Here is a 26,321-nt window from a genome sequence, read left to right as displayed (position 1 = left end):
AGTACAAACACACACACACAGAAGCAGACACATCCTTGCTTGTCATGCTTTCACCTACACTGCAGTGCCAGAGCAGATGGTGTGTACAACCCTGGGTTCACTTCCTGAAACAAAAAGAAAGAGAGAGGCAGAGAAAGAGAATATAGGGGGGGTAGAGAGACTGTCCATCCCAAAGCATTACTGTCAGCAGAAGACAAAGCAGCTCTGACTGATAAACACACACACACACACACACACACACACACACACACACACACACACACACACACACACACACATACACACAGGTATCGTCTCTCGTCATCTGCCTGTCTCCCTGCCTTTCCATCTCTCCCCTCTCTCCGTTTTTTCTCGTATTGTATTGAGCAGCGAACAGAAACTCTAGCTCATCCTCATCTATTGTCACAACTCATTTCCACCATTGTGTTCCTGCCTTCTGAACTTTTAATGACAAACTGACAGGAAGAGTGCACCAGCATATGGTTTGTCATCCTATAGGAGGAGATGTGTATAGGGGCGTGCGTGTGTGTGTATGTGATTTTTGTGTCTATGTGTATATGTCCAGCTTTTCATAGCTGCAATACCCCCACACCAACAATGGGATTCATTGAGTGGATTAATCAAATCAAATCAGGATTTGACTGCACATATTGAAAATTTGGATAATAAAAGAGAGACACTTTTTCATGACAGTCAATAACCCACTGTCAAAATTCACATCAGTCAACACAATTATATTTTACAGCTTCTGTTAGGATTTACCCATGCATTCATGCTCTGCTCTATAAAGTATATTACCCAACATCATCCTTTACTGAATACTTACTGTATGTCTTTTCACTGTGACTAACTGTAAAATCCTAACACACTCGTGGCTTGGTAAGTCTCTGCACGCTGCTCTGTTTATTCCTACATCACATATGAGCAGTGTACAATATCAACAGTGCAGTAAATCCTGAACAGTTACAACTCTCCAATTCATCTGAAAAATTATGATCAAAATATTTGACCTAATAGGGAAATATTGATTTCTCTTGCAATAGTTCAGGTCTAAAGGATGAGGTTTGAGCTGCAGACTTTTTAGCCTGAAGCTGCTCATAGTACTCAAAAGTCGCTCATGTTCTCAAATGTATCTCAGTAACATCATTACACTGGGCATATACTGTAACATGAGCAGAATCTTTTTCAGGCTTCTGGTATGTCATTTCATATCACTTTGAGATTTTCAGATGTTACAGAAGAGACGATTGTACAACTGTATTCATTTAACATCCATTTACACAGAGGACATCAGTTGAGTGGGCAGCCTCTAAATATGGCCCATGACACATTTGTGTAAACACTGCAAAAAAAATGATATGGCCATATGCAGCCCAGTAAAAGACAGAGCAGCCGCACACATCCAATAAAGTAGGTGCTGGACTTAAAAACAAATGACCAAGATAAACAAGCGTGTTGCTTGTTGGATGTGCTAAATAAATGCACTAAAAAGGGAGGTTGAGTCTGCAGACTTTCCTTTTGTGTATGCAGCCCCAGCTCCAAATGAGTGATCCAAGCGATCCAATATAATCTGTCCTGATTACAAGTCCACTTGTGATCAGATAAGGGGGAGCGTGCCTATGTTCCCTCAGCCCTATGTTCCCTCTGGACTCTCTCTACCTATCTGGACTCTGTCTATCTGGCCTGTCTAGCCTCTACCTGGTCTTTTTACTAAACTTAACCAACTCCTTTCTTCATTGCCTAAACCCAACCAATGGTGGGACCAAAGGGCTGTGGGAATAGGGCCTAATTTTCAGTGACAACAAAAGTTAGAAATGAGGGAACATAGGGCTGAGGGAACATAGGGCCTAATTTTCAGTGACGACAAAAGTTAGAAATGAGGGAACATAGGGCTGTGGGAACATAGGGATGACCCCAGATAATAAGGTACATCTTACTGCCTATGAACAGCCCCATGTCTTGACCATTTGTACTTGCTTGCTTCTCCAGGATACTTTCCCCTCCTTCCCTATTACATAACATGGTCTCTGGCATCAAAGTGTTGTCAGAACAATTGGCAATCACCTCTGTTTTCAGGGCAGATTGGTCAATACTCTGAACAATCAAACCCTGTCAGGAGGAAGCATCAGTCAGACAGGCATGAGGCACAAATTTCCACAAAAGAAACCAATGTACTGATCAGATCTTCCCATCAATACTGATCATTATGGTTAAATAATACTGGTGGAAGGTCAACAGTGCAAAGAAACTCATCGTTAATCGTTAACTCGTGGTCCTTTAAGTGCAGCAACTGTCCATTTTTTCCATTGATCCATTGGTTACGCCGTACAATGTGCTTTTTTAACTCGGTGTCACCTGTCAGTTGTAGCTCTGTGACCTTCGGTTTTGACGCTGGCATGTGTAGTTTCTGCCCCCACCGTTTAGGTGAGTTATTCCGACGCAAGTCTGACGTGGCACCGAGCCCCAGTCGGCGTGCTGCTCACCTGTCTGCCAGCTCTCATTACTGGTCAATCCGCATATCAGCCCACTTATATTACATAATGTCTAGACCTCTTCAGAGTCTAGACAATATGTAATTGAAGACATTCACAACAGTTTTTCACTCTTGGACAGCATTATGATAGCCAATGCCAATGTCTTCAAAATAAAATGTAAAATACTTGATAAAACATCACAAAATCAAAAAGATCTTATGTTTCTTATAAAACTCAAGTGCATGTCTAAATCTCTGAAGGGTTGATTGTGTTGAGCTGCTTTCACTAATGGCCCTGCTCAACAATTAGTAATCAAGAGCACTTGTATCTAAATTCATGGCACAACACACTTAACAGATGGAGAAGCAGAGCTGAAAATGCATTCATTGTGAAAACAGATGAATAATTCCAAATTACGTTTCCTACATCCCGACAGACGCTAGCGTAGATGAGAGAAACTCCCCTTTACTAATTATTGCTTGCAGGCCCATTCCTTTCAGACTAAAAACCAAAAAATAGGTGAAAATCATGAGGAAAAATTTGTCTGTGAATGAAAAATTCATTTCCCTGCAAGTCTTGCAAAACAATTTTGCATCATTAACCTATTTAACTGTGTGCATGCAGAGCATGACAAGCATCCTCATTTTATCCACGAGGTCGGCAGAGCTTTCACTTGGCATCAGCTGCAGCACATGAAAGTCCAAACACAACCCTTAAAATGTACCTACAGCAGCAAAACTGTTGCCAGATTGAACTCTGGTGTTTGCTTTGTCACTGAAAAGAGTTTTATGAAGCAGTTTTAATCAGTAAAATATTACGCTAAAGTTGGTGCTACCCTCAGTTCACAATCTGTCCCAATCTCTTCTATAAGCACACACAACTTGCCTGGCTACACACACAACCCAGCCCGATTTCACAGTGATCTGCAGAGATCGTAAAGAAACTAAGTAATGTCACCATATTTTACATAAGAATCACATCTTGAGGCTATATGAGAGTCGAACGCACAAGTCAGCTGTGCAGCAGCACTGCTGAGGTCAAATCCGACTCAGACACTCTGCCCACACTGCAGAGCTGTCTCACCAAGTCATAGAGAGATGCAGCGAGAGGAGAGAGAGGTAGAAAAAAAAAGTGTTTAGGTGTGTGGGTGAGAAGCAGGAACAAAAGAGTGCTCTTCCATTTATGGCATTTGAAAGCATAAGAATCTGATGATTTGAGTATTTGTGAGGAGGAGAGAGAGAAAAAAAGAGGAAGAGAGGGTGAGGATTTGTGCCAGACAGACAGTAAGTCTATGTGAGATGCTGGATGAGTGTAAATGAACAGTAGCGAGGAAGAAAAAAGGAGCGAGGAAACATAGTGATAGACAGAACAGACAAAGTAACTGCAGGAAGTGTCAGTAAACTCTCAGCAGGTAGCAGACAGAATACCAGACAGCATTTATTCATAAAACCTGACAGCTTTGCTTGTGACATCTAGTTTGAATGAGCAACTTCTGCATAAGTCTGGAGACTGACGATCACATTTTAAATCTGTAGCGCGAGCTCACTGAAGAAGACACACTGCAGGCTCGCAGAGGGTGCTGGCAACACGGCTTAATGACGAGACACAATATGACAATGACAACGAACACATGGGAGGGGATTTCTATGCAGAGAGGGAGGGTTTTGTGCATCAAATTTGAGAGTTGTTTTCTTGTTTACATAATATGATTTATTAAAGAGAACGGTAACAAATTCCAGAAATAGAGGCGAGGAATAAGACTGAAATCAGTGTTGAGACAGTATGTTTAGTATCATGACACAGCAGTTGTGTTGAAAACAATCTGTTTAGATCAATGTTTAATGGATTGTGGAAAAGACTTAAGAGTAATTTGGTTACATCATAATGTAATTCCAATGAAATTTGATAAACAAAACACAATTATCACCAAGCAAATCAATATGATGGTATCAAGGCACAGTGCACTCTTTGTAAGTGTTCATATACCATCTTTGTTACTATCTTTTCTCATTTTTAACACTAAAAGCTGTACAGTAATTGCACAATAAGGGGAATAGAGTTGCTTTTCAAACAGCAAATGAGTGGACAGTTCAAATCTAATGAAAAATTAAGCAGCATGATTAAAGAATAATGAGGATGTCGCAGCTGAGATGAAGTAGATGAGAAAAGAAATACAGACAAGGAAAAAAAACAGCCAACAGATAATCAAATAAACAGCTTGTGTTGTGACTGAACTCTGACGCGAACACACACCTGTACTTCATGCCCGTGTGCTTCCCCGTCGACTCCTTGAGCGAGATGTGGCGTGGGGTGAAGGAGCCGAAGCTGCGAGCGATGATGGCCACGGTGCGGAACTTGGCCCTGGCCTGGTTGACCACGTTGGGGCTGGTGGCACTCTGTTTGCTGTGGTCCCCATTGCCCCTCTTCAGGTTGTGGTCCGTACAAGCGATGGACACCTGCATGGCTGAGCGTCAGGCGTGGGGAGCAGAGCCCGAAAACACACGGAGGGAGGGAAAAAGTACAGTTGGGACAGAGGGAGCGGAAACAGCCTGTGTGAGGGAAGCACGAAGTCTCCAAGAGGACTTTTTTTTTTTTTAAACTCTTGATTCAGCGTCTCGTCCTCTTTTTAGTCAAAGTGTGTGTTCAGGTTCTCCTGTTTCTTTTTAAGTTCTTCTTTTCTTTGGTTTGGCAGATTAAGTCTTCTCACGTCAATGCTTCACTTTGTTCTCTGAGGCAAAGTAGAGCTGCAAAAGCTTTTTCTCTGCTTTTTCTCTGCTCTCAACATGAAATCTTCCATTTTAAGTCTTTCCTTGTTGAAGAGAAGCAGCAGCAGAACGGGTCAATCATCAAAAGCCTGAAAAGAACAAAGACACCTCAGTTTCTTTGAGGGATCCCTCAATTCATTCCCCGCCCGCGCGCCGGTCTTCCCTCGTCTCCCGTGTCCTGCCGAGCTCGGGCTGTTTTCTGACAGAGTATCAGCTGCAGAACGACAATCAGAGGTGGTGGAGAGAGAGAGAGAGAGAGAGAGAGAGAGAGAGTGCAGAGAAATGGCAGAGGAAGCGAAACAGACAGAGAGAGAGAGAGAGATGGAGATGCGACCCAGGCGCTGCGCTCTCCCTGGTCTGACTGTGGGAAGAGAGAGCGAGCAGTAGCTTGTGAGAGAGGGGGAGAGAGAGAGAGAGAGGGAGAGAGAGGTAGAGGGGAGAGGAGGGTGAAGGAGGAGGAGACAGGGTCAGAAAACAGATAAGGAGACAGAGGGGCAGAGAGGAAGGAGGAGACGAGGGGAGGGAGAGGAGGGTGTCTCTCAGGTCCTGGCAGGGTGCACCATCACACTTCTGCCATCAGCACTTTTTTCCTGTCTTGTCAACTCTTCTTCTTCTTCTGTTTCTTCTTCTCTTCCTTCTCTCTCCTCCTCCCGCCTGCTGATGCTAATGCGTGTTACTAATATGCTTGTGCCCCAGTTTCCCCCTCTTTCTCCCCTCTCCCCTTCTCTCTCTCTCTGATATTTGTTCTCAATCCGATATTTGGATGTTCTGCTCTTTTCTCCTTCTTCCCGTTCTCTCTCTTTCCTCCTCAGCAGGGCAGCTCCTTTGCCGTCGGCGGACCTTCAGGGATCTGAGAGGAGGAATGCGGTGCAACAGATTTGCTTTCTTCTTTTCTCTCTCTCCTCCTCTCTCACTCCCACTCTCCTTCTGTGTCTCTCTCTCTCTTTCTGACTCCCACTCCACCCGTCACCCTCACCTACACACTTTGTTTTCTCACCTGTCACACATCTTTAGAGGCTCCTTTCACTCTTCCCCCACCATTAATTTCCAAGCAGCAAAGCTATTACCCTTCAGTCCCTCTGCACTCTGCACAATGTCCTCTCCTTTTTCTACTTGTTCACTGTTTCTCTCCATTTCCTGGACCAGTAGTTACTCTGCACCAATATTAGTTGGCTGTGCGTCCCTCTGTTGGGACGGGATGAATCCTATAACTGTGCCACCTTTTGGCAGTTTTGCTAAAAAGAGAAATTTGGCTCAGTATTTTGGCTTTTAAAATTCACTTCACATTTCAAATCCACTAATTGTGCATTTTCTGCCTATGTAGATACATAAAAAATGATGCAGAAGCATTTGCAAGTCAGAAACACACATTTGCTGACATAAAGTGAGCTTTTTTTTCTCCCCAAATCCCCTCACACACTGTACAAACAACCCCCATTGGCAGATACAAATCAAAGCGAACTAGAGGAGGATGGATGGACGAGATGGGGGAGGTGAGCGGCGATGGGACTCAAGAGAAAGAAAATGACTAAAAACATCAGGCTGAGGCGGAGCTGAGAAGAGAAGAGAAGAGAAGAGAAGAGAAGAGAAGAGAAGAGAAGAGAAGAGAAGAGAAGAGAAGAGAAGAGAAGAGAAGAGAAGAGAAGAGAAGAGAAGGCATTATTGCATCCTTGTGTTTGATCACAGCACATCCATGTGTATGCCTGCATGTGAATGAGTGAGAGCATTCGAGTGCATGTGAGTTTAAGGTGTTTATGTTGTATGCTCTCTCCAGTAATTCTATAAGGGGTGTCAAGCTGAGGTAAATGGAGCATTTTGCTGCAGGGTCCCTCAGTAGTCTCCTTTTCTGTCCTATGTGTGTGTGCATATGTGTGGTGTAATTGTCAGCTCTGCATTGTAAATGTTGAATGTTTGACTATAATGAACAGACTATGGGCTCTATACAGTTTTTTGTAATATTGGCTTGCTTCCTTGGTTTGGGCTCTGCTGATGCTTTCACTGTAACATCTGACCAAAAAGAAAAGAAAGAAGAAAAGAGACTGCACCAACAGCAATATACAAGCAAGAAGACGTGGTTGTAAATGCCATAGAAATGTCACACTAACCCCCTGTGTTATACCAGTCCGTTTGTTCTTTCAAAGTCAGTCTCTGAACTGGAGGAGATAACAAATTCACTGTATTTTCCAGAACGTATGATCTATTCAGCCACGTGCACTGTGCAATTGGACCGTTTTCTGGACACATAACGACAGCTGTGACATTATTGTCCTCCAGCAGGTCTGTTGTTAAAAAGTTGACAGATCACATGGTTTACAGAGATGACTCTAATGCCCTCTTGAATATTCATCAAAGAACATCATCTGGTCAAAATAAGATATAAAGTGTGTGCTTATGTAATCATGGCAAAATACAGTCTGAAACTGGTAGCACAATATGATCTAAATCAGGTCATGTCACTGTGGAAAATATTGATGCAACACAGCAAATAGTTGATATTTTCAGACCTCCATTCATTCAGTCAAAGCAGTACAATACAAAGAAAGTAACAGTAAGAGGTAGCCTACATGTATGTGGACATGACAAAGAATTCATTCATACTACTAACCCCGTTACTGGAGCTCCTACTAAACTGACCTTGTCTGCAGGGGACTTTGGAAACCCTCAATAAAAGTCTTCTGGGATAAAGTGACTAATGAAAGCTCGGCTCAGGGTTGCCTGTTGAGGGAACTGCTTCTATCTGACGGTGACTGATGTGGTTAGAGTCCACCCTTGTAAACTCTCTCTGCTCTTTTTATATGATTTGATTCAAACAAATCTAAGAAACATATTAGATTGTATAGTGTTTATTGTGTACATGTCAACAGTTTTTCTTCCTATAATCTCACTTCAGGTGTTCGAAAATTAACTCCACCCCTCCCGTCTCGTTTCCCCCACCTTATTGAGAAGGCGAGCTCAGCCTTGGGATCAATCTCACACCTAATGGAAAAGCAGTTCTTCAGCAGCTCATTCCAGATCGATCCCGTCCCACCGCCTGGAGGGAGCAGCACATTCCCAACCAATTCCACGCTCAGAGCTGGAGCTGGCTTGACTCCTCCTTCCTCTAATAAGGAGAGGAAAAGTGCTGAGTGTGTAACTATGGTGTGTAACTGTACTTGAATGTGTACGTAAAGTGTATTGATATAAAGGTAACAAACTAAGAGGTACAGTAGCTGCGCGTCCCATCAGTCACCGTCAAAACAACAAAGCAGCTGGATTTTAGTTACTGCAGGAAGGAAAAGTCACATCTGTCCCAGTTGTTTGTGCAATGGTGTGTGTGTGTGTGTGTGTGTGTGTGTGTGTGTGTGTGTGTGTGTGTGTGTGTGTGTGTGTGTGTGTGTGTGTGTGTGTGTGTGTGTGTGTGTGTGTGTGTGTGTGTGTGTGTGTGTGTGTGTGTGTGTGTGTGTTCAGTCTATAGTATAGATCAGCCATTTGACACATATTTATTTTTGTGTCACTTTAGTACACTGACTAATTTGATATTCAAACTGTGAATCACTTGTGTGACCTAAAACGATGAAGCCGAGTGGCCTTGCATGTGGGTTGGTGTGGGGGTATGCACAGCTGTAGCCCAGTAGTTAGTGAAGCGAACTTGTACTGGAGGGTCACTGAACTGAGTGAGAAAAATGTCAACACCAGAAATAACCTAGACACTGTATTTCCCACTATGATTTAGTGCTAGTGAACGTTTGAAAATGCACCTAAAATCAACAAAAACTGCCCAAGAGATGTGTTTGCTGAAATTTGGCTTGGGTTTTATTTCCCTTTAATCTACAACTTCTACCACTGCAGACAAAGCTGAAATACATGAGACAGATGGCTTGTGCAAGAGCTTATGATCAATAAATCCAAATATACGATAGTTAAAAAAATAAAATGCACTCACAAGTGGCAGCGTGCTGCATATGGAAACATGCTGTGGCAGCTTCTATTCAAATATTCGAAACATCACACACATTTATTGCTCTGTTGCCCAGTAAAGGAGGCTTCAATTTAGCAGAAATCAATACCACCATTACGAGTTTTACAGCTACAGTATTATGCAGCTCAGAGAAAAGCAGCAAAGGCAAAGGTGAATACAGCTATGTAGAAACTGTATTTGTCCAGGAGAATCTAATGGTCTTTGACAGCAGCTCTGTTGGGCTTCTCAACACTGGTGAGTAAGTAGCTACAGCATATACAGTATGTGTTGTTTCCTGTTAACAACTCAACATTTTGCATATACAATTTATGTATACACAATTCGGTGTTTTATAATGTTTTCTCATATTGTCTTATCTGCGCCACAGGGCCACTGAATTCTGGTTGCAGCTTCCCTGTTTCCTTTGGATGTTTCCATCCATTTCGGTGTTGTTGCAATAAAGTTTTAAGCTTTAAATTGGCTTGCATGCAGAGATTATTTCCTTTATAGGATCCTTTATTAAGAAACAATGGGTGCATGGTGTGTGTCATGCAACTAAGAAGTCACAGCAGATCACATTCAATCATCAACATAAAGGTCACTCACTGCTGTTGTGTTTCATGACATCTGCGTCATGACATCAGGGTCTGATTTACAAAATACTGATGATAGGTCTGTGTATGTGCGTGCGTGTTTAGGTACAGAGCCAGCACATCATTTGTGTTACGCAACATTTATATACTAAAACTGACTCATTGCCTTTATAGCCTGAGATCTCTGGCTCTGTTCCTTCAGCTAATTTACACCCAAACTGAAGCAGCAGTCGGCCTCTAAAAGGGTCTTTACGGCCGCTTCCGATAACGACAGCTTTGTGGGTTTAAAATACGCCCCTCGTTTCTATGATCTATTAGTCAGATTGCACATGTCTGAAGGCTTTTTCATTATTTTTCTGATTATCGTCTCCGTTTTGTCCCTGTTTTGTTTTGCCAGCAGCTGCCCCGTAAGCAGTAAGTGATGACACATTCATAACTCTGAGTGTAAGGCGGTGACTGTGCCCTACTTTTGCACCTGTGTGTATGTGTGTGTATGTGTGTGTGTGTGTGTGCTGGATCATAAGCTTCATCAGCAAAAGCCTGCACACTACATTACTGCATGACCCCCTATCAGAAGCCTCCGACTGTGTACAGTGCTGTATGACTGTGTGTGTGTCTGTCTGTAGGTGTGAGTGTATGTGTTTGTCTTAAAAAGTTGTGATGCACCACCTGTCAAGCCTTACTCAGTGCTACCTGACCAAACACTGATGCGAGTGTCACTTCTCTGCACACAACATTTTCCCACTGTAGACGACAAAGTTTTTCTCGCTGAGTAAGTAGTACTCACACTTACGTATACACACACACACACACACACACACAATACACTGTCACAAACCAAACAAAAGACAAATGTAATGTTAATATATAAAGGGCTCTATTTTATCATACAGTTACAAAGGCCACTGTATAGACACACTTGTAACACAATGCTGCACATCACTGTTACAGCCATCAGATCTGATATGACCTTACTGATATCAACTTCAGCCTCTTCTGGTTGAAGAGTCTTTATTTTTTTTCCAAAATTACATCATTCACTACTTCACTGCAGCGGCTGAACCTATACTATGTCTTCATCTGTGCTAAATAATGGAGCCATCAAATTATAAACTGAGTGACACTGCATTAGATCAGACAGTTTCAGGGGCTGTTTCTTCAAATTTATTCAGAAACAAGTATGACAATGTGCAAATTTGTTTTTACACCAATAAAGCACAGGGTCAGTTCAGATCCCAGTTAACTCACTGTTACTGTACCAAGTCCAAGTGTTGGTCCCAACATGCATACTTTCAGTACAGTACATATTGTACAGTATACTGTACTGATGCCCTTGTCTGCAGCTTCGCTCCGAGTGTCGTGACCCTGGTTGTCAGGGCAGCGTAAGGGATGTCAGCCCTCTTTATGACTATAAGCTCCTCATCTCCTGCCCATAGGACTGAGCTGTCCCCTCTGCCAGGGACTGAACCATCTGCGGCAGCTGTAGGGGGGCCGTTATCAGTGAGATATGATGAGCAAAACTGATTTGTTTGTGGCCTCATATTTGCACTAGAACTGCACAGTAAGTAAAAACAAGAGTAGAATACACTTTATGTGCAACTATGGAAGAAAAGTTTTTAAAAAACGTGACCGGCTTTGGGGTTAAGACTTGTTTGTTTTGTTTATTGTTGTCCAAAAACTTATTTGAACATCATGTTTTCAGAGTGCCATCCCTTGGAGAGTCAGGTACTTTAATAAGCTTCTCCAGGTGTAAGAACTAGGTTGGACACTGTGTTTTGTTTTCCCTTAACATATGCAAAAAACTATGGGTTGAGAGGGGGGGCAAAGTGAGGAGGTAAGGTGATTTCACATTTCCTAAAAGTGGCAGTGTTGATTTCTACTTATACTTGAAACCCAACAGCAAAACACTGTATTAAACAAGATGAAAGCCACTGGAATAAGCTGGAGGTTTGTGTATGTATTGGCAGGCTTTCTACCTCGTTTGTTTGTGTCCTCCAAAGCTGTTATAAATCTCTGAATAATGACTGGAATAGTGAATAATGTTTTCTTAAAGGAATGAAATAATACTTTAAAAAACACCCTTGTGTGAGGCAGCTTAGGACATGTCTACAGAGAAAACCTCACAATAGTAAGGTACTGAGCAGAACAATAGGCTGTCACAGAGTGTGACATTATCATTATATCTTTCCCTGCTCCTTCGGGCCTTCGCTGTAGCCACAGGTCAAAGGGCAAAATGACAGAGAAATGAATGCATTGTTGTTTTTTTCACAACAATTAAAAAAAAAAAAAACAAGTCATAAGCCCAAAGTGATCACGTTTTTTAATTTTTCTTCCAGAGTCAATCATATCCATTATAATCCATAAAAAGCAGCATTTGCATTTCACCCCCGTCGTGCAGTGATCTTGTCCTCTGTACAAACTGACTCTGCAAAGCTGTCACACCCCATCACCAGCAGCACTGTACCCAAGGATGTATATAGTCCACAACAGGCAGCCTACATGTTTGATTTTGTTAACCATATTTGTGTATGTTACACAATATATTTTGTAGAGCAGGCATACATTAACACTGCATTAGTTGCAAATGTCTCAGTAAACACCCTGTTGACCTTTTCATTTTTGTATTATCTGGTTTCTAGGAGAATGAAGAACATAACTCACATCACAATTAAGGTAAATATTCAATAAGTTATGCTTCATACCTCATATCTTGTACATTACACATAAATTACAGACACCATTGGAAAATGAAAGTAGGACAAATTGATGCTTCAAACATCAGCATATTTCTACATTATAGTTATTGTGGCGTCAAATAATCTCAGTGTGAGCTCATGTATGTCATGCTTGATTTTTATTTCCTCTGAAATTGTTTACAATTAGCAGGGCATCATGGGTAATAAGCTTGAAATGCACATACTCATACTTGCTGATGCAGACTGAATGTCATACATGACTCCCGGAGATTTATCCCTGGATCGTTTGTATCATTAAAGTGGTTTACACGTCGGGGAAGGGTAGATCATGGGTCAAGGATACTACAGCCATAAGCACATTACAGTGATGAGTCTTGGCTATTAGGTCATGTCAATCATGGTCCGTAACATAACGATACACAGTGGGTCTCGAATGAGAATTGCTCACCCCTCCTCCATCATCTCACAGTGGCAGAGCTATGAAGACATTTTGAGAGGGAGATGAAGACGATGAAGAGTGTAATGTGATTACAATGACCAAACCACAGCTTTATAACTGTGATTTATTCACCTTTTTGTTTTACTTCATAAAATCCTCTTAAGAGAAATAAAGGAGGTACAGTAGTTAGCATCATGACTGCATTCTTTTCGTTGTAAATCTGCATCATCTAATGCCGAGTAAACTGTTTTCCAAAGACGAAGGTGGGTAAACTAAACTGCGTTGGTTTTCTCTTCTGCAGTGGCAAATGAGCAGGGGAGTGAATCTCCACAAAATATTCCCCAATCAGCTTTGCATAAAAGCCAGAGTTTCCATCATCCAGTGGCTGAGCACCGAGGGGTGTCACAGTGGAAAGATGCCAGCCCCTCTGCTGCTGCCACCTCCACTCACAGCAAACATCATTACCCCTGAAAATGAAACTGTGTCTTCTCCAGCCCACGAGGAGCTTATGTAACAGACTTCTGATTAATTACTACAGCACATGACTCCTGTCCAATTTTAAATTTCACTTTTTTCACAATTTTGACCTTAAAGGGATAGTTCGACATTTTGGCAAATTGGCGCATTGTCATAATCCCTATAGTCAGCAGTATAGGTTTGTTACCTTTAATTGTCGATGCAAGCTATTTTTAGAACGGTGGAGCAGAGCCACAAGCTGCTCAGAGCTACGCTACGGAGGCTAATGGGATTTCTTGGTTTCCCTCATCAAACTCATCAAATACACAATCCAACAACTCCAAAACACTCTCGTGGACAAGTTGTGGCCTGCACATTCACCACGCTATGAGATAATAACGGGACGTTACGAAATGGAGTTGTTTTTGTTAGCATAGCTCTGAGCAGCTCACGGCTCTGCTCCACCGTTCTAAAAATAGCTTGCACCGACAATTAAAGATAACGAACCTACTCCTAAAACTATAGGGATTACGGCAATGGGCCAATTTGCCAAAATGTTGAAGTATCCCTTTGAATTAAGATTTTTTTTTTTAGTTTTCTGGTAAAAAACTTAGCTTTCTAAACTTGTCAAATCGTATCATAACAACAGTAAGAATAGAGAGTCCTTTACACTCCAGTGACACTATTGAAATGTATATACCCAGAAACATTATCCAGATAATAAATTATTTGATGCCTATGCTTCGTGTTAAAACATGATCTGTATCCACATGCATTACCTAGATGATAAATAATCCTTTTGTGTTTACACTGGATCCTTTTAATGCACTCTGGTTATCTCGTTGACCGTCAGACCTCTGTCCTTTGGAGTAAACCCATGTGTGAGTAATTTGAGGTGGCGGCAATTTGTTGTCAGAGAGTGGGTTTACACCTAAACCCAAGAGCTGGGCACAATGCGAACAAGACTACTTTAATGTCAGGTGATCGGGCAGATCTGATGGCATCTACAGTACACCTTTGCTCGATGTGCATTTTTCCTCATTGAATAAATTGTCATGATACAGATTTTAGAAAGATGTGAATTAGGTCTTCAAATCTGGTGAGTGTTTTTAGTTCCAGTTGTTCATCATCAAATGAGCATCCTGAGTATATAAACAAATGGTCGACAACATAAGTGTTCTTCTTTGCTCTCTTTACTACTCACTTACACACACATTCAAACACAGACACACACACACCAGTGCAGGTCACCACTGGGTCGTGATCCTGAGTGTATCCATTTAGAGGCTGTCATTGTCCTCAGAGGAGCATTAGATTACAGCTAGTTATTTAGACTTGAGACAGCTGCTGCAGATAGGAAGGGTCAAAATGTCACAGGCTTCTATCCATCACTAACACAACCAATTAGCTGCCCTCTCTGTGCTGAGGTAGGAAGGACACACACCACACTGCACCATAGTACGGGTTATAAGTAACATTTACAATACTTGTTGAAACTTGGGCAGATCCAACATGTCTCCAATCAGACATCAATCACCTTTGATACTATAATTAATAATAATTAATTCAATTTATTTTAATTAGACACTTGAGCAGGCTGGAGTCCAGACAGAGTAAAATTGATTAGAAGTGCATTAGTAGTAGGTACAGAGCACACTGACTGTATGCCGTGCTATACAACTGCATACCATACTGTACTGTACCATGGGAACTTGGAGGCGATCGAAAATAGCTTACTGCTGCTACAGTGTCAGCTCACACCATGACAACTGCAGTCATGAAACTATTCACAGATGGCACCGCTGTAGCAGAGCTTTATGCACACTTAGACTTGCTAAATATCAAATTGTTTCACTATTATCCACTGAAAGATACTGGATCCCACTTCACAGCTCGATGTCATTTTAATGAAGCAGCAATTTTACCACCAAAGAGCACATTAAGGGGTGAATTAGGCAATTACTATACTAGACCAAAATGCAGAACGCTTTCTAATAAAAGATTCACTATTTATCCTTTATATCATTTGGCCCAAATTCACTGAATGATTAAATTACAGTTTCATCACAAATTACCTGAATGTATTAGAGAAGCTGCTGCGTGTACCTCACTGCAATCTGTGGCATGTGAGCTTAACTCATACTCATGCATACTATTACGTACAAAACACCACCAGGGTGGTCACCATGGTAATATCTGTGCATAGAGCTTCATGAGTTTTTAGCGCCATAACTGCACTGACATATTTTGCATGCACAGACGACAAAGGACTTCATTATCAAGTGCTTTCTCCAGGAGAGCATCAACAGGGATGTGCTTATATGGAGTGCTAAGTCTTTGCTCCATGTGTGTGTGTGTGTGTGTGTGTGTGTGTGTGTGTGTGTGTGTGTGTGTGTGTGTGTGTGTGTGTGTGTGTGTGTGTGTGTGTGTGTGTGTGTGTGTTTACGTTTACACTCTACTCTTCCCATTGCAGCTCAGGTCGTGTATCCATCCTGGGTCACTGTTGTAAATATGAATGAGCTCCAAGGGAGCAATTTAAAAGAAAAAATAAAGTCTTGATTTTCTATCCATCTGTATGATTTCTCTGTGAAGTAAATGTCAGCAGAGAAAAGTGTTACACTAAAGGTAATAGAGAAGCCACCTGTCCCTGGTTTCATTATATCTTAGCCCTTTGGAAAATGTTATGCATGGTACATTTCTCAAAGTAAAATTATACGGGGAAAATTATAGGGACAAGTTCTGAATAAACTTTTGTCAATTGTCACTAAACGCATGACATAATAAGGTTGTTCTCCAGCTTGCACCACCTAATTAGCATACTCCTACACTACCTGCACCACAATTAGCTATTTGTTGCAGAGAGCAGCATCTGACTGCTAGAGAGTCTCCAGAAATGGACACTTGATAGTCAAGAGTGGTAACAACGAGAGAAAACTGTCATCTCAGTGATAGCATTGCTATGGAAACAGTATGGAGGCGTTATGTGTGTGGGGGAAAAAAGCACCAATAAAATAACACCAGGCAAGAATAAAGATGCCAGATGGCAACCAGGCAGCATCTGGAGGAACGAAGGAAACGTGTACACTTGTCACCTTTGAGAAGACAGTGTATACAGTAGGTAACAGGATGTTTAAGATGCTTTCATCTGCTGAGCTATGACTTTATTACATGAAGGTGTTTCATAGAGAAATACCACAAAGTGCGATAAGACACAACAGGGAGATGACTGGAATAGGAAAGTAGAAAAAAGTGTTATGCACCTATAACAGTGTATCATAATTTGTTCCACTTTACCATGAGATTTTCTCAACACCCAGGAAACTTTGATAAAGCACAGCAGTTACAGACAGCAGCATTCATGCAGAACAAAAACAAAACCATCTTGCCTCTCAATTTATTTCTTATATTGTGTTTGTGACCTTTATGCCACTTCTCTAACAGCCATATTTCCTCTGGCGGCACACTCCTTTGTCCACAGACATAGTTTATGTGAAAGTGTGAAAGGTGCTTGTGTGAGCCAACCATAGAAATACATCCAGATGTTTCAATTATCTTATGCAACAAAAGGCAAATTAATGCAATAAAAGACTAAAATAACACGTACTGCACAAAACACAGGTCATATGTTCTTGAAATTATTTGAGCTGAATTGGGTTATAAAGTGCAGCATGTAATGGTCAGCAGAACACACGCACACAAAACAAAGGTCAGAGCACTGATTATGTTGCTGCAGACTGCAGTCCAGCACAGGTGGAGCCTTCAAATGGACTCTAAATGCTTCATTACCTTCCCCCTCAGGACATGTAAGTAGGGTTGCAGTAAACTGCTGTATTTCTAAGGTCCTGAAAAGCATCAAGATGTGCTGTTCTCTTTTTAATTAAATATTCCTACAATATAATATCTATACATTACAACTGTGTGTACATCAATTGAACCGTACAGCATGTAAAGGTGGTGGAGCTCATTTTATTGCTGGGGAGCTCGTGAATTTTCCCTCAGGGATCCATAAGGGTTCATGTTGATGGGACATCATTTGCTTGTTGACTGTACCTCCTGTTATTAACAGATATAAAGCAGATACGCCAGGAGTAAAAGGAAACACGTTTGCCTCTGAAATGGAGTATCAAGTAGCCGAGAAAAGACGTTTATAGAGTATTAGTTCATCACTTGAATAAATGTATATTTACTTTTCATCACTGATGTGAAAACAAAAGGTTGCCATTACAGCTTTACACCCTCAGGTTTCACCCTGCTACATGAACAGTGGACTTACTTCCTGCATTAGTACTAGAGGTTGCCACATCAACTAAAATGTTGGACTTACTCTGACACTGAAGCCTGACAAGCATAAATAAATCCCGTGAAAAAAATTTCAGGGCCAATTATACCCAAGCAAAAATGTGAAAACTATAAGGACACCTTTCCATGCGTGGACTATGATCAGTATCTCATAACTGGATCCCCTTGATAATGAGACCGATTTACACACTGCCTCAAGACCTGCAGACACAGTGTGAATCTCTACCCATGCCCTATATTAATTCTCCAGATCATACCTTGGTTGCAAACAACTTAAGGAAATATCAGTCACAAGCACTAGTGTGAAAAATTACTTCTGATTGGCTGTGTATAGCGAGCCTCCGTTCTCCATGCAGCTTTCTCAATGCTCAATGTGAGTTGAGGATTAAAAAAAAAACTTTTAAGAGAATTAGGGTTGCAAAGGGGCGGAAAATTTCCAGTAAATTTCCAGAAACTTTCCATGGGAAGTTAAAGCAGAAGTGAGTGGTCCGGTCGTTTTCGCTAATGCTGCGTTCCAGGCAGGCTTTTGAAATCGTAAATTACAGCTTCAAGTCACAACTTACAACTTTGTAGCGTTCCAGGCAACCCACTCGTGTTTTTCCGACCTGTTTTACCGGTGAAAGTCACTATAACGGCCACTCGTAACTTCCACCCCGTGAAGTCGTACCAGATCGAACTGGTACGACTTCACGGTCGGAAAAATACGAGTTTCCTTGAACGCACCATAACAGTCCTCGTCCCTACGTCGCCACATTCACGGCGTCCCTTGGCTGCACACACAGCCCTGCATGCCGTTCTCTCTTCTCATTGGATAAAAACTGTAGGATACGATAAATGTTTTCTCCTCGGCTCAGAGCAGAGCAGAGGGACTGAGAGACCCGTGTTTCAGACCAAACACTCTATGTAAGTGATTGCTGTTGGAAGATAGAACTATTTAAGACTTATATTAACACAAATATATCACTTACTTCTGCTTTAAAGGGATAGTTCAACATTTTGGCAAATTGGCCTATCGCCATAATCGCTATAGTCATAGCAGTAGGTTCGTTACCTTTAATTGTCAGTGTAAGCTATTCTTAGAACGGAGGAGCGGAGCAGAAGGCTGCTCAGGGCTACGCTATGGAGGCTAAGGGAATTTCTTGGTTTTCCTCATCAAACTCATCAAATACACAACCCAACAACTCCAAAAGGCTGTCGTGGACAAGTTGTGAGGTGCACAATCACCACGCTATGAGATAATAATGGAATGTTACGAGACGGAGCAGTTTTAGAGGTAAATTCATGCAAAACCGCTGATGCGCGTTGCGTTCAGGGACAGTTTTTCAGCAAGCAGACTCTGTATTTACCTCGAAAACGGCTCCGTTTCGTAACGTTCCATTATTATCTCATAGCGTGGTGGTTGTGCAGGTCACAACTTGTCCACGGAAGCGTTTTGGAGTTTTGGGATTTTGTACTTGATGAGTTTGATGAGGGAAACCAAGAAATCCCATTAGCCTCCGTAGCGTAGCTCTGGGCAGCCAGACGCTCCGCTCCTCCGTTCTAAAAATAGCTTGCACCGACAAATAAAGGTAACGAACCTACTACTATGACTATAGCTATTATGGCAATGGGCCATTTTGCCAAAATGTTGAACTATCCCTTTAAGCTGGGGAATTTTGGAAATATTCCAAATTGGAAATTTATGGGGATTTGGGGGAATTTTGGGGAATTTATAGGAATTAACTGGAAATTGGGGGTAATTTAAATAAACTGTAGCTAGCATATCCAAACATAAATGTAAATATTTTGTTTTGTCATAAGCAGACATCCATGCATAATAATACAATTTAAAAAACAAGACATTTCAACAGATTTATTTGTGAGTAGAACTTTATCAAGTTTTAATTCTTGTATGAACAATCAATTTTATTTTTACTGAACAACAAAAACATGACCCCCCCCCCCAAGTTCCCTGTTAAGGCCCAACCTTCAATTTTGTAAATTTCGGATTTATTCCCTTTATTCCCATATATTCCTGTTTATTCCCATATATTCCCTTGGAAAGTTTCCAACTTTGAAAATTCCCAGAATTTTGCAACCCTAAAGAGAATTAAACAGATGGTGCGTCTGTGTGTGTTTGTGCTGGCATGAATCATTTGTATGTGTGCACTCATGTACATGAGCTCTCACATGAGCATGTTGGTGTCTGTGAGCAGACAAACACAGTGAGAGATAGATTGCATGAGCGTCATCTACCAGCTCTGGTGAGCTCATCATTTTGTTAGCTGGATTAAATCTAACACCTGTGTCCAGTCTAATGTGCATCTCCCTCTGCTTCAATTTCATGCTCTAATTTCTTGATAATTACTGGCTGGGTCAATAAAATCTGAAGTTGTTTCATAGATGTGTTGCCTTTTTTGTGGCATTGTCTCTTAAAAACACACCATGAGCTTTACCGCATGGTTGTGGGTAGCATTTACTCTTTTTCTCTCTTTTTTTGTCATGAAATCTGATTTTTTTTTTTTTCATAATTTCTGGGAAATTAACACATTGCAAGTAAAAAGGAGTACATGGTTAAGGACTTAAAGGCCTCTGCGAAAAACCCACACAAGTGATTTCACTTATTTGGGCTGATTAGACCACTTCCCAAAGCTGTGTGGGTGTGTATAGACTGTGTGACATCTAACTCTCTTGTTAGATATGTGTGAGTGGGACAAATTATATATATTGGCAACTATGTTTAAATGAACGTGGTAGGAGCGCACACCAGAATTGAAGAGGAGCTGACAGCCGGAACAAAAGCAGTGAAGGAAGAAAAAAGGACCGACGTTTCGACCTCACACAGGGTCAGGGTGTGAGGTCACACCCTGAGTAAGACCTGTGTGAGGTCGAAACGTCGGTCCTTTTTAAATAAATTATATACATTTTTTCTACATCAAGGCTATGAGTTGAGCGACTGCTTTTTTCTTCCTTCACTACTATGTTTAAATACCACCACTCTGTTCTACTTTGAACATTTATGCACCACACGGGCAGCATTTTCAAACCAGTTTATAGCTTCTTAAGTACTCAGTCTGAATCACATCTCCTGTCCAACTCTGTACAGCACAATAATTAGGAAAATAACTTAAACCATAAAAGTGTTGAAATGAAACCACTTGAAGATAATAGTGAGGTGAAGCAGGCGTATGAAGAAGAACTCTTACATCGAGCCAAACCACTTCTTCTAAGTGCTTCTCTGTGGCTGTGTTAATTACCAAAGTGACGCAATGTCAGAAGTGTGCGCCTAAAAACGGGCACTGGGCTTTAAGGTTGCTTTAAAGTTAAAAAAAAAAAAAAAAAAACTAAATGTTGGAAGTTGCTTTATGAAAATCTTCTGGGACTAACTGCAGAGTCTGTGCCAAAAAATCAATCTGCTATGTTTCTACTATGCACTGGATTTTTAAGTGCTGCCCCAGCAAGAAGTTACTTTTAATGGCACTTTCCTACAGTAAGGGATGTTTTAGCTCCAGTAATCTCCTGACTTTGTGGAGCGTGTGTGTGTGTCTGTTGATCTATATGTGCGCCTAAGCACTCGAGTGCAGTGATGTACGCACAAGGGATTCCCCATCACTCGCATGTGCTGACAGGGAATTTCTGCACTACATCTCCTGCTATTTATCATCTGTGCAACACACAACTCATCACGTTAGAGTTATTGACCATGTCTGTGTGATACAGGTAAGATAGTTTCCATCAGTATGTGCTCCTGCGGGGGAGATGACACCATTTTTATATAATGCAGGAAAAGAGAATATGCTGGGAAGTGAAAAATAAATTTAAAAAAACATTACAAAACATTCAGCAATATTTCTGTACAAGGACAGAAGTTTGGCAAGGCTTCTAGTTTGTTTTTCACATGAGGGAAAAGAAAAAAACTATTCAGAACAAGCAAACAGGAAAACATAAACTAGTAACTCAAGCAATCTCAAGTCATAATACTAATAATAACATAATAAATGTTTGATGCTGCTTTTAGAGTGTGAGCAGCACATCTGAAGTCGTCAGGAAGGCTGTTCCATCAACGACTATAAAAAACAAAAGTAAGATTTATCACATGTTGAATTGACCCTGAAAACAGCAAGAGCACCAGGGCTAGCTGACCTGGCAGGTCTGGGTAAAGTGGTTGGTAAACGTATGGAGCCCAGTCAGGTCTGGCTCACTCTGAAAGCCAGGACTGTGATATGAAGGCGAAGGTAGTGTGCTTTACTTTTCTTAGTCCTTGATAGATGTCAGGCTGCAGCATTTTTGAATGAGCTGACCACAGTCCTCTAAAAGACCACACAGAGAGCAGATCGTTAAAAGGGTCTATTTCACAGGTGATAAAAGCACAGAGGCAAGTACAAGTCTTTAAAAGTTTTCTTTTGAGCGGAGGTCAGATCATTGATTTGTCCAATAAAAGATACAGTATCCTACGTCACAGCGCAATGCTGTTTAATTTAACATCAATTTTACCACCAAATTGCACATTAAAGGGATATTTTAACATTTTGGCATATTCACCTATTGCCATAAACCCCATAGACTTAGGAATAGGTTCATTACCGTCGGTGCATGCTGTTTTTAGATCGGCGGGGCAGAGACATAAGCTCTGCACAGTGCGCTGTATTTTCGCCTTTCCTTCATCACACTCATCAAATACACAATCCAATAACTCCAAACACTCTTGTGGAGTGCACATTCACCACGCTATGAAATATTAATAGAGCATTATGAGACAGAGTTGTTTTCAAGGTAAATACGTATAGCCGGAACTACATCCCAGACACAGCTGCTCGGCAGAGTGACTTTAAAAGCAAAAGTAGTTTAGAGTATTTGCTTCATGTGTCGTAATGTTACATAATCATACGTTATTATTTCATATGTGCAGGTCACAACAACCCGAGCTGTTGGATTGTCTATTTAGTTTGATGAGGGAAACGTGGAAATACTGTGCTTTAGGTGAGCAGCTCGCGTCTCTCCGACAATCTTAAAACAGCTTGCACCGACAATTAAAGGTAACAAACCTACTACTAAGACTATAGGGATGATGGTATTGGGAATTGTAAATTTGCCAAAATGTTGAAATATCCCTTTAAAAGTTGAATTAGGCATTTAATAGACCAAAATGCTTTCAACAAGGTCCTACAAATATGGGGGGGATGTGTGGAGATTATACTGTATATTGCAATGGAGGACTGCAGTCCCCAGCCATGTAATAGGCTACTGTGTCTGTGCTGCATTGCTGCACTGAGGCTACTAAAGCACTAAACTGACTATTTATGTATATGCATGCCTTGACATTTATGCTACTGCTTGTACAATATTTGCACACAATGCTGTTAGAGTATTTCTGTGCATCTGTTGGCACAGTCTGCCTACGCTTATTGCAGTGTTTAAACAGTGACAAATACTGCAGTAAACTCAACAGGATGAGTGTGTGTGTGTGTGTGTGTGTGTGTGTGTGTGTGTGTGTGTGTGTGTGTGTGTGTGTGTGTGTGTGTGTGTGTGTGTGTGTGTGTGTGTGTGTGTGTGTGTGTGTGTGTGTGTGTGTGTGTGTGTGTTGGGTTTACACTACGCTTAGTTGTTATTATGATGGCAATCTTTCATATCCCACTCCCTGTCCCCTCTCTCACCTCTCCTCTCTACATAGGCAGCCTTAAGTCAGACCACAGTCTATTACCTTTTCTTACAAAAGACAGCAGTGCACCCAGGGACACAAATCCACAGTTGCACGCACACGCACACACAAAACCCGGCAAAGACTCAGGATCACTGCTTTACATTACAATCTGTGAAAATGCACACACACACACACACACACACACACACACACACAGAAAAAGGACAAGAAAAGTGCTGATCTGAAGAAGTATAAACTTTGCCTGCTTCAGTGTGTCAGCTTAGTGCTGTAAAGTGGAGATGTATAGTGACACTAAAACTGAGTGTCCACACTAGGCATGACTGCACAAAATCATAGATGGAGGGAGATGACTAATGACAGGACCAAGAAAGAAGGAAAAGGAAAAGAGTGAAGAAAGGAGAGAGAGAGAGAGAGAGAGAGAGAGAGAGAGAGAGAGAGAGAGAGAGAGAGAGAGAGAGAGAGAGAGAGAGAGCTAGGGAGGAAAAGCAGCGGTAATGCATTTTTGCTGAAAGGAGCACAGTTGGATATTGCATTGTCCCCTCTTGAGCTATAGTGTGAAAGGTCCTCCACAGTAGCTGACACTCCTACACTGATTCCACCGCTGCATGAGCACTGCAGCACCTCTTAAAGCCATATTTCACTTCGGTCAAACATTTCCACCTCTCTTTGCAAACATACACAATCTCTGGAGCGACTGACTTTGCCTGAATCCTGGTGCACAGCGTCTTTGCTTTTGGTTTGTAATCAAAACTATATGCAACAAAGGCAGAGTGCTGGACTGCTTAAACATATATTCAACTTTGGCCATAAATGAAATATATGCATTGATGGTGCTACAGTTTGCATGTGTGTCGATATGTGACCTTAGTTGGAAATAACACTGCAGAAATTCACTGTCACTCATTCTTCTGTTGAAGAGTGCTTCTTCTGTCTCTCACAGATTAACACACACACAGAGTTTAGCCCCACTCTTTCATGTCCATCATCAAAGAGACAGCAGGTCCACAGCTCCCCCTGGTGGTGACACCACCAATCAGCAATGAAAAACAAATTACAGGACACTTCCTGCTCTCTTCTTTTTGATCTACTTCTGTGTCTCCTAAGAGCCTAATCCTGAATCTCTTCTCTCTAATCACCCCACGGCCCCTAATTCCCACACCCACATCAACCACACAACCATTAAAACATGTTTTAAATGTATCTGTAACTCTCCTCCGGGGGGGTTCATCACACCACCCACGCTGTTACCCCTCATATTTACAAATTAGTCATTTAACTGCTGCTGTTATCTTGAAAGATCCACAGCGAGTGAACGGAGAATTCCTCAGTCTCATCCTCGGTATGTGTACACACACACACCTATACATCCATACTGCTACTATTAGTGAAGCCCTGTGGGGATTTTCTCATTGGGTTACATCAACCTGTGCTCAGACCTCACAGTCTACCATTATTATGAGCTGTGGTACTTTAGCTGAAGTCTGATTTGCCAACGGCTACAGAGTCACCTTGAACATCACTTAATAGATTGAAAGTAAAAGGAGTGTGTGTGTGTGTGTGGGGACATGTTTTAAAGTTAGACTGGCTCGTTTCCTTTTACGTGAAGCAGTGGGAGAGAGTAAGATGAAGCTCCACTGGGGCGTTATCCTCAAGCGACCTCAACAGCACTGCCTCTTAAATAACCACTTATCACTCCTCATCAATAATGGACAAATACCAAGAGAGAGGCGGAGCAGTGAGGGAGCGATACCTAAAGTCCTGAGCATAGAGAGGGGGAATGACTGGGAGGAACTAAGACAGAGAAGAGTGATGGTTTATCTGTGTCTTAATAGAATATATTTTATCTTTACTCTATCATCCTGCACCCAGCAAATAAGATCAACCTATTAAAAAGCAAAAGCCGGGCAGAGGAGAACAGGATGTCAACATCATGAGATGTTTCTTCAAGTCTGTAACTCACATCATTTATTCCTCAGATTTTACAGAGCAGAAGCAGTTTCAAGACCATCTTTCTAAAGATTTGACCATTATAAAAGCTGAGACATGTTCAAAGACTGGTCAGTCGAGCACGGTGACCCACGCTGACCATTTGGCCTAACCCGACAAGCAGTCCGCTCCTGTCTGGCACCGACTCAAATGAGCACATCAATACGGCAAACTGATGCTCTATTGATTCACAGAGTCAGCTACTGCTGAGACAAGTGAAACACCAGAGGCCTGGTGCATGTGTGCAGCGAGGCACAGGTGGAGAAAAAAGTGTGTAAAAGTCCAGCTGATTTTTCAATCCGTAGAGTTGATTTATTGATGAGAGTCTCATCAAGAATGTGCATTAGCTCACTCAATAGCCAACTAATTAAGTGTAGATTTATGTCTGTCACATCTGGCAACATGTATGAGGCTACTACAGTACATTCGTTTCTCAACACAAATGCATTTAATGCAGTACAATTAAATAGTTTGGAGTTTCTCATGGGAATTATTAAGTCAATTAAATGCCCCCCAATGACATGTGTAACTGTGTGTAATTGAGAGAGAACAGGCAGTGCACAGGGAGATCAATCAGTAAGATTGACAAAGCAATAATTAACTTAAAGCAGTGCAGTCCTGTCTGAGTCTTAGCTACAGTAGTAATCCTTCTCCTCTTGCTCTCAGATGACCTTATTGATCTCAGACACTGCCGTTTCAAAATTGCAGACTTGGAACAATTTAGCTGTATTTGTATTTGGTTCTATAACATTTTGAAAAATCATGAATTTAAAATAAATGTGATACAAGTGGCATGCACTGTATGTATAGTACTATGTTCAAAATAAAAATAAAGACATCCCAACACAGAGGTGTGTTCACTATTGTATCCTGAATAGACTTGTGGGATTTAGGGAACTGCTTTCCTCTGAGTGGGGATATTCTTATTAAAATCCCCAACAGACTCTGTCTTTGATGTGAACATATCGCTGTAACACAACAGCTTCAGTGCCCAAACAGGCCGGGCAGGCACAGTAGATTACATTTAACCAAATC

The 26,321-nt window shown here is 41.5% G+C and overlaps 1 protein-coding gene across 5 annotated transcripts in view; it reads right to left on the bottom strand.

Annotated features, from left to right (window-relative positions):
• kcnab1a (potassium voltage-gated channel subfamily A regulatory beta subunit 1a) overlaps positions 1–26,321 on the bottom strand; it is a gene marked incomplete at both ends in the record, with an annotated part of 130,670 nt that overhangs the window by 71,972 nt on the left and 32,377 nt on the right. For 2 of the 5 annotated variants that reach the window (XM_083984390.1, XM_083984391.1), the window contains one exon: positions 4,728–4,936. The exons of the other annotated variants lie outside the window; for them this stretch is intronic. In XM_083984390.1, the coding sequence (XP_083840516.1) occupies positions 4,728–4,936 (209 nt within the window). Of the gene's footprint in view, positions 1–4,727; positions 4,937–26,321 lie in introns of those variants that run through there. 5 annotated transcript variants of the gene reach the window in all.

The sequence above is a fragment of the Trachurus trachurus genome, assembly GCF_905171665.1.
Source record: "Trachurus trachurus genome assembly, chromosome: 13".
NCBI lineage: Eukaryota > Metazoa > Chordata > Actinopteri > Carangiformes > Carangidae > Trachurus > Trachurus trachurus.
The sequence above is the reverse complement of the archived record's forward strand: the minus strand, read 5'-3'. Positions and strand labels throughout refer to the sequence as shown.